At 56.8% G+C, this 17,968-nt stretch overlaps 3 protein-coding genes across 3 annotated transcripts; 1 reads left to right on the top strand and 2 right to left on the bottom strand.

Moving 5' to 3' along the window:
* Positions 1-55: 55 nt before the first annotated feature.
* igfbp7 (insulin-like growth factor binding protein 7) lies at positions 56-1,949 on the bottom strand. Its single transcript, XM_039742858.1, has 5 exons — positions 1,526-1,949; positions 990-1,099; positions 807-923; positions 602-731; positions 56-249 (listed from the first exon to the last, which is right to left on the bottom strand). Exons 1-5 carry the CDS (start codon positions 1,932-1,934, stop codon positions 230-232), a joined length of 786 nt encoding a protein of 261 aa, XP_039598792.1. The 5' UTR covers positions 1,935-1,949; the 3' UTR covers positions 56-229.
* Positions 1,950-2,906: 957 nt separating this feature from the next.
* On the bottom strand, positions 2,907-10,814 carry LOC120520641 (cytochrome c oxidase assembly protein COX18, mitochondrial). Its single transcript, XM_039742857.1, has 7 exons — positions 10,777-10,814; positions 9,660-10,084; positions 8,379-8,479; positions 5,376-5,542; positions 3,768-3,883; positions 3,403-3,510; positions 2,907-3,331 (listed from the first exon to the last, which is right to left on the bottom strand). Exons 2-7 carry the CDS (start codon positions 10,074-10,076, stop codon positions 3,164-3,166), a joined length of 1,077 nt encoding a protein of 358 aa, XP_039598791.1. The 5' UTR covers positions 10,077-10,084; positions 10,777-10,814; the 3' UTR covers positions 2,907-3,163.
* A 1,105-nt stretch (positions 10,815-11,919) lies between these two features.
* On the top strand, positions 11,920-17,963 carry LOC120520643 (stimulated by retinoic acid gene 6 protein-like; the record flags this gene model as incomplete). Its single annotated transcript, XM_039742859.1, has 16 exons — positions 11,920-12,049; positions 12,146-12,218; positions 12,494-12,594; positions 12,724-12,854; positions 13,383-13,503; positions 14,078-14,123; positions 15,154-15,282; positions 15,433-15,506; positions 15,670-15,781; positions 15,856-16,012; positions 16,097-16,172; positions 16,260-16,341; positions 16,869-16,917; positions 17,403-17,520; positions 17,618-17,737; positions 17,822-17,963. Coding segments are annotated over exons 1-16 (1,614 nt in total), but the record flags the coding sequence as incomplete, so codon positions are not given.
* Between the last annotated feature and the right edge of the window lie 5 nt (positions 17,964-17,968).

Here is a 17,968-nt window from a genome sequence, read left to right as displayed (position 1 = left end):
TTATCGTTGGCGTGACGAAGTTGTTGGCCGGGTCGAGACGAGACGCACACACTGCTGTTCTGCAAAGCTTTTATTTTTAGTGACAGATTAGAACTAAAGGAAGGTGGTGGGCTTCACCAGAGGAACCTCGTCGTGACCGCCAGTGCCAGGTGTGCCCCAGAGAGCCCCTGCTGTCCTGGAGGTGGGCCAGAAGAAAGCGGGTGAGCAGACCATCCGGCAGCGGGCATTTTTAACTCGTCTCCGTCTCACCTGAAAGGAAATCAGAAAAACTCAAATGAGACGCCAAGATGGGCCACCCGCCGGCCCCCTTCCCACTTGTCCCCACGCCAGCCCGGACGGCGGGGGCGGAGGACACTTGACCTGCACTGTGTTTGTTTGTGATGAGGCCGAGCTGGCCGATTAAATCTCGGAGAGCCGCTGCTTTCCTAAGGGGCCACGTGACCGGCATTCCAGACATTCTCCTGGGGCGGAGATGCCGTGAGACAGATTAGAGTTCACATGCAAGAGCGCGCCACTGGCTGGAAACGATGGGCACGCTCTGCTTCATGGGGCTTCTTTCTGGTGTGGCATTGTTTGTTTGACTCGGGTGCCCGCTTCATACCCAGGCTTGGGGTCGGGATGTCCTTGAGTGACTCCACAACGTGAATGGTCGCCATGGCTACAGCTTCACCCTTGGCATTGGCAGCATGGCACTCGTATTCGCCTCCCTCCTCCTGCCCGAGTGGTGAAATCTGAAAGAGAAGCAGTTGCTACATCAGCTGGTGGTTTATAGCGCCTTGACCCCAACCTGCGCGTCCCATGCTTACCAGCACCCAACCTGTCACTTCGTGCTTCTCTGGCCCACCGCGCGTCTGCACTGCCAGGTTATCCCGATCTCCTGGTAAAAGCTCCACCTTCTCCCTTCTGTGCCCGCTGGTCACAACCTATGGAGACACACCAGGTTAGGGCACAGCTACTGGGTAACAGCAAAGGTGGAATGGGCACCTCACCTTCTTCCAGGTCAGCAGGGGTGTTGGCACTCCAATGACTTCACAGCTCAGGTAGACTTGTGCCCCACTGATGTTCCAGATGTCTTTAGGAGGGATGGTGATCCTGGGCGCTGGGAGAGGAGACACACGTCAGTGGGCACAGTGCCAGTGGCATTCCAGCAGGATGGCTCAACTGTGGTGGGCGTACATGCGGTTTCCTTTGCCCTGAACTGGACCTCCGCAGCGGCGAGCCACGGCGCCCTTTTAACAAAACCAAGCGTCAGTCTGCGATGCTCGCGGCAGTACGGGGGATGGTTGGGTGTCGTCATGATGGCCGGCTGGCCTTGTCTCTACACGCACACCCCGGAATGCTGGCAGCTGAACCTGCAGGCACCCTCCACAATAAGGAATGTCAAAGTGGAGTCAACTCCCGGCCATGCCCCCCAGTGGGAGAGACCCTGCTGAGAGTGGCACACCCATCCAGCAGAGGGCATCCCGCACATCCTCACCATCGTCTCACTGTACCCCTGGCCCTGGCCTGCCCCAGCGGCACTCACCTTGGTCACAGGCTCCCTTGCGCACCTGGCGGACGGCGGCCCCGGCGGCTCTTAGCTGGCAGCTGCTCCCGTAGGTCTTGCCGTCGCTGCCGCACACCTCGCCGTCATTTTTACACACGCACTGGCCCGCCTGCCTCTTCGACTTCTTCACGCACTCCATGCCGGGAGCGCAGCGTCCTCCCGATCCTCCGCCGCCGCGCCCCCCGCACGGCTCCCTTTCTCCCGCCGCGCACACCGAGCAGCATCCACACACGTCGGTCACCGCGGCCCAGGCGCAGCCCTCGCGAGGCAGCGGAGCGCAACCGGAGGGGTTGCACGGTGGGCAGCCACGGACCGGCCGGGCAGGTGCCAGCGCAATGCATGGCACAACGAGCAAAAGGCACAACGGTAACAGCGACGGCTGCAGCATGACGAGCGACTGGGTAGGGAGGGGGCGGTGCGCGCGTTTTAAGAGGCAGCTGGACACGCCCCTAAGCCAATTCGCCGGTCTAAAGTGCGCAGTTGGACACGCCCCTAAGCCAATATGCCTGTCTAAAGTGCGCAGATGGACACGCCCCTAAGCCAATTCACCTTCTAAAGTGCGCAGCTGGACACGTCCCTAAGCCAATTCGACTGTCTAAAGTGCGCAGTTGGACACGCCCCTAAGTGAATTCGCCTGGCTAAAGTGCGCAGCTCGACACTCCCCTAAGCCAATTCGCCTGTCTAAAGTGCGCAGCTCGACACGCCCCTCCCGCCGGGCAGCTGCAGGCACTGAGCTCTGTGAAAAGAAGGCGCCATATCGGCCTGAAGTTAAGGGTCAAAGCTAGAAGCCCCCTCGGCTCCATCTGTCACAGAGACTACAAGCTTTGGGTTCCCTCAGTGATTTTGTTTTAAAGATGGTCATTCGTGCCCTTGCTATGCAAAATGTTTTCAAGTGAAAGGCGGACAAGTCAGGCCAAGCTGTGAGTGTCACAATGGCTTTCTGGTGCCATCCTTGCAATGTTCCCGATGGGTTGCCCCATCATGGCACTGCACTTTTCTTCCTCCAATTTCTGTCTTTTTACCACCTCGGCTCTGCAGTTCTGTGTCATGGGATTTGTGCCACTTACACTGATGAGCAGAGCTGTGTGGGCACCCAGGAGTGAAGGGCGTGCACCAGGCACAAGTTACCCTGCATGGCGCATGTCAGTACTGTATGAACACGGCTAGAGTTTCAAACATCTGTGGGCATCTGGCCACCTCAAAATCCAAATGCCACATTCAAAGATGCCCATTCACACTGCCTGCGGTGTGCCCACCGCTCCAGCTGGTCCATATTAACACTGGCATGCTGGACCCGTCGGAGAGGGAGCTGGTGAGTGAACGCTGCCCAAGGTCACACAAATAAAACTCGAGGAGGCTCTTTGATTCACGCAGCTTTTATTTCAGTCTTGTGCCCGCCGCCCCTTTGTCTTGTACATTTGCAGTCACCTCCACAAACCAGTAAGAGCAGACCACCTGTCCATAGTTGGGGTGACATCACTTCAATCTGTCACCCCCAGGAGCCTTGTCTGGTGGGGGCGTCTGTGCCCACACTCCTCGCTCTTATGCCAAAGTAAACCCCAGAGCTGTTCAGTCCGTCAAACCCACCGTGGTGCAGTGCAGCAGGGGTGCACCAGCCTACCTGGGCAGCTTGGCCCGCAGAGCCCCCCAGAGGTCTCGATAGGGAGTGTCCGAGTCGTTGCGGCTGCGGGGAATGTGACAGAGCCGCCGCATGGTGGGCGAGCGCAGCATCAGGTTGTGCAGCAGGCCCACGGTGCTGGAGGTGAGCCAGTAGAGTGACATGGACTGCAAGAGAAATGAGACAAGGTCACCGGGCGAGTGCCAGGGCCCGCAAAACCCGCCGGAGGACTGCTTACCGACGGGACTGTGGCCGCCACCGGAATCATGGCGAGCGAAATGCCACGCATGAAGTGAGTGACCCACGTCTGGAACTTTGTCGGCTCCAACTTCCTCGAGGCGAAGATCTGTGGGAGACAATGGATACGGGCATTATGGGTGAGAGAAGAGGGCATAAAAGGGGCAGCCTGCATCGAATGATGACCAGTCCGAGGTCACAATGAGGGAGCCAAGTGGCCCACCAATCTTAAACCTGCAGTCACCGAGCACCACCAGTGTCACCAGCATCTCCTGGCACAGGTTGTTGGCAATGAAGTCAGGCTGGCACCTGCGACTGAGCCCAGAACTACCCAAATAAGCAGCCATGATGTCTGTGGGCACTCACCTCGATGATGAGCAAGTTGAGAAGGCCGAGGGACACGGGCATGAGCCACGTTGTGTCAGGCAGCGTGAGGTCAGGAAACCAGAGTGCCCCACCGGTGCCAAGGGCTTCATGTACAGCTGAAATGACAAAAGCACAGAGTGGGATGAGGCGGGCAGCACCTCACCTGGACCACCAAACTCCACTCACCACCTGCCGCGTTCCTTCATTTTCAAACCGCTTATCCAGGACAGACAGGGGGTGCCAGCAGGGGGCACCAGCCTTAACCTAAGGCCACACATCCCTTTCCCTTGCCACACTCGCCAACTCAAGATGCTGCAAGATGCCATGGTGCTGCCAGCGGGTCATGCCTGTTAAACCTTCACAGGGTGGCATCCGTATTGGACGCCAAAACCAACCCGGCTGGCACTTCTCGATGCCAGCCTCACCCAGACGTCTGCGCTTCTCACCCCCCTGTAACGGAGAACACTTGGACTCGCCATCTCACCGTCACCCAAACCCACAGACGGGGGTCCGGAGTGTCGTGTCACCTCCTGGCTCAAAACCACAGACTGGTGTCGTCATGTCTCACTGCCCCTCATCTGCTCACTTGTGAATAAGACCCCGAGGTGCTTCAGCTCACCTCAGATCTGGTAGTGCCCACCCTCATCCCAGCCCCACCGTGCCACAGTTCAGTGACGAGGGACGCAGCTCCAAGGCCATCCAACTGGACCTCCGACCTGACATCCTGCCCATGAAAATAACAAGCAGGACAGGAGACAAAGGTCAGCCCTGGTGGCACCGATGTTCCCCCTCTACGATTACGTGGGGGGCCATCGTCAGGGACCCTGTACTCTCCCAGCACCCCCTCTAGGACCCTCCTGAGCTGCTTCACTGCCTGGAGGGCATCCGCGTTGGTCCTCCTGGATCGGAGGTGACCCCCCCTCGCAGCAAGTGGACAAGTGCCAAGCGCCAGTGGTCACCTCAGCCCACTAAAACCGAGTCACGAGGAAGGGCGCAGGCCCCACCATTAACTGAGTGGCGGTCTGTAGGGGGCACTCCCGAGGTGCCAGAGTTCACGCAAAACACAGGGGGTTATGGGCCAAAGGTGGAGGCTGGGGGGAGACTCGGCAACAAGAGTGGAGCGGCGGTCCTCTGGGGTCTGCCCGAGCACATGGCCCCCTCGCCACCTCTTTGCTCTTCTTTCCTGGCACTGCTCGCCCCTCCATGCTGGACACTGCAGAACGGCTGCCTTCCCCAAATAGCAATGAGAAGTTTCAACAGAGACCCCCAAACTACTCACTGGGGGTCACTCGTAAGTCTAGGAATGACATCTGGAGACGGGCGGCTGGCTTTGTTGACGTGGTGCCATCCTGTACCCCTGCTGCTCACCCCATGGCAGGTCCAGGCGTTTCTTACTGCAGCCTCAGACGTCCCCTCACCTGGCATTGACTTCCTCCCCCCAGGGCTTTGAACGGCTCACTCATCGTCATCCATTGGCACTTCTCAGCTGCCACCCACTCTGGTGGCATCAAGACCCCCATGAGGCCCTCAAAACATTTCATCTGCAGCGTGCAGCTGGACAGCTTGGGGTCTCGCTTCGATTCACACACACACACAGGAAGTCCTCACCTGCCCCAGTGTCCGATGTCCCCAGGCTCAGGTTCCGCAGGGCAAAGGACACAATGAGCCACATGGGCAGCTGGACCCAAATGAGAAGGCTGGCTTTGAACGGGTGGCAGTTGTCCCGCACGTAGAGCTCGGCCACAATGCGTCGCAGGGTCTTCTTAAAGTGAAACCTGCAAAACGAGAGGAAGCAGACAAGGAGTCGGTGACACCTGCCCACCACACCTGTGGGCGCCCCCCGAATCGGGCTCACCTGCCCAGGACAGCTGCTCTGGGTGGAGAGGTGACCAAAAGATGAAGATGAAGATGGGGATGGGGGGGGGGCTTGTAAGTACATGGTGTGTGCCAGGAATGCCTGTCTGTACTCCCCTCCCAGGCCCACCCACCCACCTCTTCAGGAGGTCAACACATCACACCCACGTTGTGGGCTTCCTGCTCTGCTCGCCACCTTGCAGGGTGACACACAAACACCCACTTCTGCATTACTATGCTGGCATAAACCTGCAGCGGCGGGTCCTGATTTTGCTGTCCTCGTCCCCATCGCCCACTGGTCAGACTGGTATGTTGTGTAGCACAGCGTTTTGTGTGCCCCCCCACTCTAGGACCCAATGCCCCCCTAGGAATGGTGCCGCCACACGACCTTTCATCCCACTGGATTTATGGCTGGCGTAACTACCCACGCGCTGGGGGGCCGCTTTGCACTTGTGGCATGGTGCGTTGTTTTTACTCGACTTTTTCTTTCTGTGATGCCAGCTTACTGCAAATTTCAATCCACATGTCTGAACAACGCAAGTTCTGCGATGGCTGCTGTGACCCACGCTGGCTCTGACAAAGGAGGTCCAAACAAGACCCCCAGTGGATGTCCAGACCCTCCAAAGTTGACAGACGTCGCCGTAGGTTGCGACTTCTCTCTGTTTATTTTGGTAGCATTTGCCCAGTATTTTTGTATTTTTGCCATGGCCACCGGTGCCCCCACTGCTCCTATTACAGGATGCCCCGCTCCTGACGTCCCACAGGTGGCGCTCTAAGCGCTCGCCTCTCTCGTGTGACATTAGACAGCCGTGATCACCTTGGGCTTGTCCTTACGGAGCGCGACATGACGCTGCGGGTCAACCTGCGCCTAGCAAAGCTCCAGACATGGGCATCGTGTGCCACAATGGCGCTGTCACCGAGTGTCCACCGCTGTGCCAGTGCAGATTCAGCATATGTCCTCCGTGTCGCACGTGTTGTTGACATGTCACAATCAGGACAGGTGACACGCTTATCTGTCATTTGCACACGAGCGTTGAGTGTCATCGCCTGATCCATACGATCGATGTGCCCCTTATGTTACTGCAGACCACCAAAGTGCGGGGCTTAGCGACGCCCACATGTCCCCCGACACAGACTGTGACACCTGCTGCATTGTGCTCTGTTCTTATGGAGCCAGCGTCCCACCTGTCCTCGCAATCACGCTTACTTTGTCTTTTGGTCACACAGCCGCGGTCGCAGCACACTGAAGTCACACCAGGCACAGTCACAAAGTGCCACATCAGGCGTCAGTCTGATGGCCTTCACATCATCATCACCATGGCGCGATTTGATTGGTTCTAAAACTGCCTTGACGGTTTTACATTTGCCGCTGTGTTTTTAGTTGGAGGCCCCGCCCACTCATGAATATTGATGAGTCGCCTGAGAGTGGCTGGCTGTGTGCGGTGGTCAAGGCTTTGGACTTCAGACCCTGAGGTTGTGGGTTCAAATCCCACCACTGACACCTGTGGGACCCTTAGCAAGTCATTTGACCTGCCTGTCTCCAATCGGATCTCAAATGTTGGAAGTCGCTTTGGATAAAAGGCGTCAGCCAGACGTGTAAATGCAACGTACCCGTCTAAGCGATCAGCGCAGAACTCGGCGTTAAAGTCCGCAGTGCACCGTCCTGTTATACACCATCTGTACAAGCAGGGCTAATGTTTGGGATGCGCCATCTGTTGGAATGCCAGAGACATGCCAATCCGACAGACAGACAGACACGCACTAACTCCTTTATTTATTAGAGCATCCACTCGATGGCCAAGTGTCACTCGGGCTTAAACACGTAAGGCTGATCCTCGTGTGTCACCCCATGGCTGACTCGGGTCTAACCCTACTTGTACTCCGTGTACGCCAAGGGGGTAAATAGCGAAAAGTATACGTGAGCCTTGAGAATAAACTGCTGTGTCAAACGACGCAATGGCCTTTCTAAAAATCGGCAGGTCTGAGCCCACCAAGGACCAGCGTGGTGCTGTGAGCCATGCCATGCCATGCTTGGCCCACTCACCGACTGCCAAATTTGGCTTTGAAAATGGCGCGATTATCGTAAAGCTCAGACAAGAGCCAAAGCGGCAAACTTAACGGCCTGCCACGTCTGAGGTACGTAATTAAAGTCCCCGTCACTCACAAGGGACATGTTCAGTTGTAACGCAGCCACTTCTGGAGTGACTGGGATTGTATCACCATTGTGTTAACAGGTGCCACCATGTTGGCATTGTGCTCCCGGGACATGACACTCAGTTGTAGGGGACAAGTCTCACTGCGGACGTCACGGCCGTGTCCCAGATGCCCCCAAGAGACTGTCTCTGTCCGATTGTCAACACCTGTAGCTTCATAATTAGGCTGGTGAGACATCAAGTGACACACCCTGTGGCACATCAGTACAGTGATGGCACAATGAGGCCTTCCTGGGAATTCCCTTCGTTACTGGTGTGTGGGTTGATGGGTGGCACAGCTTGGCACAGGATGCCCCTTCACAGTCAAGTGGCTGATGGGCAGGCTGCCTCAATGGAGTTTCTCAACTTATCAAGGCAGAAGATCACGCCGCTGTTTCATGCCAATGTGCCAAGTCTGCGTCCCAGTCGTGCTGTGTCACCTTGGACACAATGGCGGATCTCATGGAAGTGCAGACCCTCACAGCACGACATCTCCCCCTCCTTCTGTATCGGTGACCACCCTGACACGTGCCTGTCCCACACAGCAGCGCAGCCCCATCCGTACCGTGCTTCCTTCTGTGCCCAGCCTCTCTGCTGCGCCCGCACGGAGACCTCGTAATGCAACTGCTTGGCCAACTCCGCAATCTCCGGCTGCAGGGCTTCAACCTGATGGACAGAAACAAAGGCGTTAGTGGGAGGAAAGTGGCCTGCTGCCCGCTGTCACTCGCGGCCTGATGACAAATAGCCCCCACAATTATCATAAATGGGCCAATGCAGCATGGAGATGCCAGGCATGAGAGGAAGACGCATCTCTGAAGAATCTCAGCAAGTGTCTGTGATGGAGTGGCCCGCCTGTGTGAGGACCACCTCTGTGCCACACCTCATGCCACCTCGCCACAGTGACTTCACATTCAACAGACCTGCAAAGCCTCGCTGGTGGCACATTTAAAACCCGATGAGAGGTGGCACAGTCCTGCACTGCCACTTCACACCAGGTGCCCTCCCATGTCTGCCCCTTGCTGCACCCACAGAACTCACCGACTGACAAAATGTCAACCCAGAAGTGACCTGCAGATGTGACAAGTGGGCCCCCGATTGTCACACGGCTGCCACAGAGGACTCAGTCTTGGCCTGCCTTCTAACCAAGCAGCACAGGCGATGGGCACCAAGTCGCTTAAATAATCAAGCATGAAATGGGAAGAAAGGGGCTTAGGGACCCCCCCCCCAATTAACCCTTTGGACCCCTTAAAAACCTGTGGTCAGGGTCTCCGAAGATTCACTTTTAAAACACCTTCCGGCACTACCAATCACTCAGTGCCCACCATAGGCTGGTCAGGGCGAGACCCCCAAGTGGCAGCACACCAGCCGGCAAGGGAAGGGAAAATGTGTCTAAATAGGAGGCCCGGGCAGCCATTGCTGAAGCTGAGGAGCGTGATGGTGGGCAGCAGAAAGTGACGGCAATCACGGGGTCATGTCGCAGAGGAACATCGCTTTACCTTCAAAATGCCAAACTCGGGCAGCAGCAGTGCCAGTCTGCAGCTGGACAGTACTTACATGCAGGGTGGCATTTCACACCCGTCGTTTACGCGTGAATGTGTCATGGCAGGGGCCGTACTACGTGGTGCTGCGGCATCGCGGACTAACAACAAACCCACCAGGGCCCTCCATTACAATTTCAGTATTCACCTTACACTGGACCACCAAAGGGACCCCCACGGGATTGTGTGAAAAAGATGAACTTGCGAGGCCTTGCAAATGTTTTGAGGTCGACTGCCACTTGGCACACGTGCTCAAGCGGCTCCTCCATTAGGCCGTGGGTGTCATGCCAGTCCTCGTCATTACCCACCTTTGCGATGATCAATGACTGATACGCCCCCAGGGGCAGCGTGACGGCCGTCCTCAGGGCGACTGTGGTGCACACAATGGTGGCCCACCACGGGAGGCCTGTGGTCTGCTGCACCGAAGTGAGGACGTCTTCTGTAAAGTGAACCACAGCAGAGTCGGCAAACCTCTCGTAGAGTCCTGGAGTGGCACCGGGAGATGGCACGGAGCTCAGAGTCCGCAGCTGAAGAAGGGGCACACCGTGGTCCACTCTGCCCCTATAACAGGACCATCTCCTGGTCCCAAAGGGGGCCTTCGAGCAGGCAAAGTCAGAGAGCAATCTGCTGCCACGTGGCAGACTGCCAGGCCCAGGCCTCCTAAAATGGCAGCTCGCGGATGTTGCCGGCCTGCAGATCAGTCTGGGCAGACAGCGGCACACCATCTTGCACCCTGAAAATGAAAGAAAGGATGAGAAGCAGAAGACGACAGGAGTCTTGCCATCTGACAGGGAGCGGCTATGCGATCACACGAAAGGCGCTATATACAGCATGGCGCATGTTTAATGAACTGATGGCACTGCGAATGGACGTCAAACTGACAAAGGGACACAAAGGTGACAAATGTTAAAAACCACAGAGCGCCTTACAGGTGACAGGCCGTTTGGGGACGAGACTGACTCCAAACTGAATCAGTGCGCCCACCTGGACCAGAGCCGCCATCCCCCGTGTCACAGGCTCGGCGACAACATAACTGAAGAGCACCGGGCAGTGTGCGGCAGCAGAGATCGACCTGTCCCCTCTCAAGAAACCAGGAAGAGAGCTGTACTCATTTAGTGAGGCGTTGGCAACACAAAACAAACTTTACACTTGTGCCCATTGTAATGGGGTCTGCCAATCCCCGTGTAGAGCGCCATCTACAGAGGACACGATCACTCGGGTCGGCTTCACTGACACTCCGTGAGCGGAGCGGAGCGGACCGGACCTCGCCACGCTACTACTGCCCGTTTGTCCGTCTGACGAGTTTACGACCCCCGCAGATACAGCGCCTTTCACGTGAGCGACCAAAGCGCACAGTTGCTGCCGCCCACAAGTTCAATGACGGCGGCGGTGGCTTCGACCCGAGCGAGCGTAGCCCGCGCTTACCTTCTCTTCGTCGCGCACATATGACGTTGAGGGGCGGGCACATGGCGGACGGCCCGTTTCGTCATTCTATTGGCTGCGGTTTTTTCTTTGGACAGACGCGATCGATTGAAGACGCTGCGCCTTTCGTTTCCTTTGTTTTTTTATGAGATAATAGATAATATATTAACATTTGAGGATATTACAAAACAAAGGACACGCATTGATAGAATGAAACTTTTAGCTGGCTAAAGTTGAACAATGTGTGTGTGTGTGTGTGTGTCTTCCGATATCCCAGGTACACTCGCATTTGGGCGCTGAGACAACTGGGTACCAACATGCAGCCGCATACCAGCTGCCCACAGGGCACCACGCGGAGCCCCCCACATCCCAAACACACAGACGGCTCAGCGGTGACGTTGAAACCAGAGCCACCCATGGCACAGGCAGGGCACACGTGCGCCCCCATCAGGTGGGCATCTCAGCTTTAATGACATCCTCGGTTCTGATGCTATCGGGCATCAGCACTCTCTGCTGTATTGAAGATGGCCTCAGTGGGGCGCCCCAGTGCATAGTCAGAGCACGTGTTACTTGTGCAGACCGAGGGAGTGGCGCCCCCTGCTGAGTGAGGCTTCAGTAAGCAAAAAGCGGGCAGCTGATGTAGACTTAGTCCATGTTGGTGCCCCCTGTGCTGGGTAAGGAGTAGCCTCCTGTTCTGCACCCAAAGGAGATGATAAAGCGTGCTGGCCCGCCTGCCCCCCGTACACAGACTGGCCCACCTGCCCCCCCTATCCCCCCTATATTAACTGGGTCACGGCTACCTGCTCCAAAGACAAGGTGATGGCCCAACATGGTGAATTCTACCAGTGGTGGATACTCTGTGGATGGACGCTGACCTGAATTCCACCACCGGGGGATGCAGCTGCCATCCCTCACCCAAAGCTGCCTAATCCCACCCTTTGATCGTCCCCCATTACACTGTTTGGACGGTGGGACCCACAGTCGTGAGTCATTCACTCCGAAAGGCGCTCGCTCCGTAGTGTCACACTTTAAAGCGTCAAGAACTTTCAGAAGCCCTTGAGCTGAAAGGTGCTATAAAAAGCGCGGCTCTTTGCTCTCCACATGCGGAAGTGCGGCGGGTGGCAGGCTGGCGCTCACAGGACGGCTGCTTTGTTTGCTCTGCTGGCGCACGTGAGTGGGGTCAAAGGTGCATCATGTGGCCACACCACAGGGAAGTCAGTCGGGAGCTGGGCACGGGCAGCGCCATGGACGGGCTCATCCCAGTGAAGGACACGCGGTGAGTTATTCTGGGGCGAGTCGGTGGTACGTGGGGTCCAGTACCCCCTGGCATAGCTCTGCTCACAGAGGCCCTCTGTCTGCTCTCCCTCCGCAGGTCAGCCATGAACGAAACATGCGGCGGGCGTGTGGATATGGATCTGTTCCTGCACTGCTCACTTGTGCCATCTGTGAGTGCCACTGTGGGGTCGTAAGTGTGAAGTGTGTGTGCCAGGTGTGGGCACATGTGTAAAGCATGTGGGACAGAGTGACATGAGGGGATGGCATGTGACCTTCGGGGTTTGAGCGTGTAAAGTGCTGGGGGGGTATGCTGGGGAGTGAGTGCAAGAACAGCAGGCGTCCCACCCGTGTAGGCACCCAAGGTGTGCGGGTGACCCCGGTGGGAGTCACTGTGGTAGCGCACGTGTTTTGTGCTCCTCATTCCTTGCTCTTCCTCACCTCACAGGTCTTCATCGTCTTCATCCTGTCGTTCCTCCAGCGGCGAGTCAAGAGGCACCGCTTTGACGAGCGAATCCCCGCCCTCAATGGCCGCTTCGCTATCATCGTGTAAGACCCCCGCTCCTGCAGCGTTGTCACCCGTAACCTCCAGTAGGGGGCGCCGCTGGCCATCACCAAGCCCCAGAGGCCTGGCACATGACCGCTGCCCCCGTACTCATCCCTGCCGCTCTTTCGTAGGCCCCTGGACTTTATCGACAGCCTGCGCAATCGGTGGTCCTACGGGTTTGCCTTTGGAGCCGTGGCCTCCAGCGTCCTGCTGCTCTTCTCTGAAGAATATGTGCCACCCCACTTCCCGGCGTGGAGTAAAGGTGAGCAGATGCCCTGCAAATAAGGACAGGTGGCGCGTGCCCGAGAAGAACAAGCACCGGTGGGGGCACCAGGGTGGGCATCTGCTTATCACTGAGCCTGGGTGCAGGCTGGTGAGGCCTTTGGGGATGGGTGCTACAGATGGGCACACTGTCTCCTGGGCACAGGGTACAGTCCGTGAAGCTTGTCCTGGGAGGCTCTTCAGCATAAGCTCATGTCATTTAAAAAGGTGGGTGTCAGAAGCAGTGTGTTGGAGGCTGGCATGTTTGTGGCACAGCCACGCTGTACTACCTGATAGTCACAGGGTCATTCACCTTTCTGTAGCAAAAAGATAATGTCACTCCAGAGTGGCACTCAGCCATCTGGTGACATGTCGCTCTGGACACTGCACCTGACTGGCGAGGTGCTGCAAGTGGCATAGGTGCCAAACGCACAAGGTGCCACAAAGTAAGGAGAGTCCCAGGTGAGGCCTGTGGACGTGAGCCCTGGGGTAGGCAGGACGTGGCACTGATGTCTCCTTTTCTTTCCAGCGATCATCTCTCTAATTGGCGCTCTGGAGGTGGGCCTGGCATACTACCCGCTCTTTGCTTGCCTCTCCACACCCTTCAAAGTGATAGGAGGAACGCTGGGAATTCTGTACACCCTTTCTTGGTAAGTAGGCCAGTCTTTAGACTTGGTGGGCATCTTGGCTTGTACCCGCACTGTGCCAGGGCCTCATTGACAGAGACCTAAACCTTCTGTCTTCATATACCATTGGCACATGGTATCAGGGCACAAGTGGACTGACACGTCTGCTCAGATCCTTTTATACGCCTGGGTGAATGTGCCCGATGCCAACTCCAGTACCCTTGTGGGCAGCTTTGCTTTGCTTTCTTTTTTGTTTCCCATTTTTCAGTTCCTCAATTCCTCAGCCTTCTGGCACAGGGCAGACGGAAGTCCAGGGAGTTCTGGGTACACAGAGGATCATGGGAATTGTAGTCCAAGGGCCTCCTGTTCAATGTGACTTTTGTGTTTGGTTCATGTCGAGGGACCCTTGGGGGGCCGCTGGGTTATTTCTTTGGGTGTCTGGGGTGGTCTGTATTCATAGGCGTCTTGTCCTTTGGTGTTGAGTTGAGTGCACAAATAAACTTTCTTCTTTTGAAGTTTGGCCAGGTGGCCGCACAGAGGCTTGAAGACCACCGGGCAATGACAGGCGCCCTCCTGACTTTGTGTCTTTCTTTGGCAGGATCGTTGTCACGATGTTTAATATCATCAAGTGTCCCAGTGGCACGGTAAGTGACCTCAGTGATGGCAGTGTAAGTCAGACAGCCAAGTGGGGGTCTGTGGGGGGCACCCTGCCATTGCACAACTGTGTCCATCTCGAGTGACGGCCTCGGCCCTGGCTGTCCAGGTCTGGTGGGCAGGGGTCGGTCACTGTGGTCACCCCCTAGTGCTTATCCAATGAGCAGCCAGTCCTGTCTTCCTTGCTGGTAATTAAGGATACTAAACCACTAGGTGGTCTGAGTCATGTTGGCACAGACTGGCAACATGCACACGTGCCAACTCAGCTGGCACCAAAGCTTTCACATCTTCAAGAGGTGTCAAACACAAAGATGGCAGTGGGCCAGAGAGGGAAATCCACAAAGGCAGGCCGTGGCCATGGAGGACTGGCACAAAGCCGGGGCAGGAGGAAAAGATTAGAAGGGTGACATGGCCTCAGGTGCCACTATAGGGCCTCACCCCCCTCTTTGACCCACCCTGGCAGAAGCACATGGCACCACAATGTGGGCTGGTAGACATCTGCTCTTTGTGCTCCTTGCGCTCCAGTTAGGTCATGTGGGCATTTCATGGGGTATCTGTGTTCTCCCTTTCCTGCGCTTGGGTTCAGGTGGGCTCACAGCTTGAAGTGGACAGACAGGATGGTCTGCGAGACCCCCAGGCTCGTGTGGTCAGTCGATAGCCGTAGCTGCCATTTCTCTCCTTGTCACTCTGTCCCTTTGGCTTCATGTGAAGTAAAGTTTGAGGACATTCAGCGTCACACAGCCGGGCAGAGTGGAGGCAGCGAGGAGAGAGACCCGGGGGTCCCAGGGGGCTGAATGGACACAGCACAGAACCCGCTGACAAAACCCCCCTCCAGACAAGAAACAAAGGCCAGCAGTGCAAAGCCACTTGAGGGCAACCGGGTGCCACTCAGCCATGTGTGTTAAAGCCTTTGAGTGAAGCCTGCAGTTACGCTGGTGCCAGCGGTGCCCCTCCTGATGGTAAGACATTCTGATTGTGCCCCCAGTGGCATTCACCATTTCCTCCTCTCTCTCTCTCTAGGTCATTGGCAAGTACCAGAGCGCAGTTGTCCATTGGCCAGTTGTGATGTGCCAGCTGTTCTTGGCAGGTCGCTTTGTGTTTATGGTGGTCAAAGGCATTCTTGTGCACTTGAAACTGGACATGGATGAGGTACTGGTGTGAACGACCAGCAGGGGGCACCAGCTCCCTGTAAGGCGACTAAGCGCCAGCCTCGGAGCCCTCCTGTGTGGTGGTGCCCCCCTGAGTAAGTAGTGCAGATCGGGCACCAATCAGCTTAATTTGGGTCTTCTTTGTCCACAGCAGGACCACGACCAGGTGCTCCATGCCCACCACTCCCAGTACGTCATGCAGCTGCTGAAGAAGCCCACCTTACAGTACGTCTGCAAGCAAGTGGTGCCCAGCGGGTGACCCCCGGAGCAGTGCCACTTCACTAGAGAGCTTGGCCAGCCGTGGCTTAGGCAGGCTGATGGTTCACAACACTGGCAGGTGGTCTGGTGCCCCGGCAGCCCATCTCACCCTCTGCTCTCTTTGTGCCAGGCTCGAGAAGAAGAATTGGCTCCAGAGGACCATCTACACGTGGGACCCCTGCTTCAAGTTTCCGAACAGAATGATTGGCACCTCGGTCATCTCCTTGATCTGCATATACATCGTAAGTATGGCACCGGCGGGAGGCCCACAGGTGGTAGAAGAGCTCCAGCCTCACTATGCCGGTCATTGGCCCAGTTTGTGTTGGCAGAGCACAGCGTCAGTGCCGTGGCATTCGACGAACTCGATGACCTCTGCGCGGCCCTGAGGGAGCTGGCTGCCGAGAACAACATCAGCACCAGCGACCTGGTTGGCATCCTGCCACAGCTGGAGGAGCTGAGCGGTGTGCTGCGAGGTGAGTTCGACTGCCACCTGCATAGTGCCACCTGGTGCCCACCCTCCCCTCAACCCTCTTCCTCCTCTCGCGTCTTCTCTGCAGACTCCTGGCTCATCTCGTCCATTTTCGCGTGCCTCATGTCGGTCGTCTACATCTTCCACGTCCTGAAATGCTACCGGTAAGTTGTGGGCATTTTATGGTGCCCTCCTAGGAATCGCATGGCCACCAGTGTCCCTCATGATACTCTGCATGCTCTCACCTGCAGGGAGCACATCAGGAGACTGAGGGCTGGCGTGAAGAGCTTTGTGCCACTGGCACTGCAAAACAGCAGAGCTGCGGTCAGTGTGGTAAGTTGGCGAGGGGCATCTGGGGGTTTTCTTCTTGACTCTTGGGATCCATGCCAGGTGCTGCCACTAATCCAGCGGCTCCCACTGGCAACGATTTGAGTGCTGGCAATTCAGTTTATAGCCCTCATGCCTGCCAGCTCACACAGCTTGGCTCCTTTTTGCCAGGGTACCTTTCATGAGGATGCCAGTATGTTTCTGTGGTGGCAAACATCACTGGGCACATGGCTATAAGGACGGGTGGGCACCCTGTGAATGATGTGGGCCTCACTCACACTGGCCATCTGCTGCCCTCTCCATCACTGCAGGCCTACTGGTCAGCACCCTGTGCTCATGGGCACAGCCAGATCTGGGTAAACATGCCTTTGACATAGCCAGCTGGCAGCGCCAATTGTGCCTCAGTCAGGGCAGTGAGGAGAGCTAAGGGTGACAGAGATGTGGCCAGGGTCCACTAGCATCTCCCTGTGGCAGCTGCTCAGAGGGCGGGCATCACTTTTGTCACACTCTGCCTTTTCTTCTTTTTCTCCTAGGCGGCCCTGGCAAGATACTCAGGATGGCAGATCGCCTACTTCCTCTGGGGTACGTGATACGAGGTCCCGTGCGCCACCACTGCTACCATCCCACCACGAGGCGATTCGCTGACTTTCTCAGACCAGCCACGTGTCTGGCGAGCACCTGACCGGTGGACACACTTGAGAAGTGTCACTTCTGTCACCCACTTCATGCCAGGGCTTCCCGTGGACTCGTCACTCAGGTGTCTCCTCGCCTTCCATTTAGCCGGGCTGCTTGTCATTAATTGCAGTCAGACCCTCCCACCTGGCTTCACCATCTCATTGGCCAATCACCTTGGTGCGCTGCGGTCACATCTCATCTCATGTTGTCACGGGTCATCTCCAGCCCCCCCCACCCCGCCGCGTTGTCATTGGTCACCTTCCAATCTCAATGTCCCTGGCATTGCCTCGTCGGTGGTCTGTGCTCCACATTGGGGGCTGCACTTTACCTCCATGGTGTCACCTCACCGTCTGTCTGTCTGTCTGTCTGTCTGTCTTTCTCTGTCCCCTCAGGCTACCTCATTGTCCACTTTGTCCTGTTCCTGCTCGGAGTCGCCTTGGCATACATGTTTGTCCTCCCCGTGCGGCACGGCCAAGGGATGCAGCTGCTCAGCGCCCTGGAGATAACCCTGTGAGTAGTGCTGGCGTTGAGTCACCTCGGTGGGCACAGGGGGTCGTGCCGTGTCTCGGTACGCCGCCTCATGCCCCGCGCATTGGTCTCTTTGCAGCATCTCGGTGGGCCTGGTGGTGGGGCTGCTGATCTTCCAGATTGTGTTGGCGCAGCTCTTCTTCTTGCAGGACAAGATCAACCCGGAAGACAAAAGCAAACCCCTGGCACTAAACAACAAGTAGGTGCCCGAGAACGTCCCCGTCTTACTGTGGGCCTTGTCCCCTGTGTCTGTCTGTCACTCATCCCTGTCCCACCTGCACAGGAGAGCCTTCCACAACTTCAGCTACTTCTTCTTCTTCTACAACGTAATCCTGGGCTTCAGTAACTGCGTGCTGCGTCTGCTGTGCAGCTTCGTCGTTGGCACCTTCCTCGTGTCCCGCATCGACAGGACCATCATGCCCAGAGGATA

The sequence above is a fragment of the Polypterus senegalus genome, unplaced genomic scaffold (assembly GCF_016835505.1).
Source record: "Polypterus senegalus isolate Bchr_013 unplaced genomic scaffold, ASM1683550v1 scaffold_3788, whole genome shotgun sequence".
NCBI lineage: Eukaryota > Metazoa > Chordata > Cladistia > Polypteriformes > Polypteridae > Polypterus > Polypterus senegalus.
Note: the sequence above shows the minus strand (reverse complement) of the source record. Positions and strands in the feature narration are given on the sequence as shown.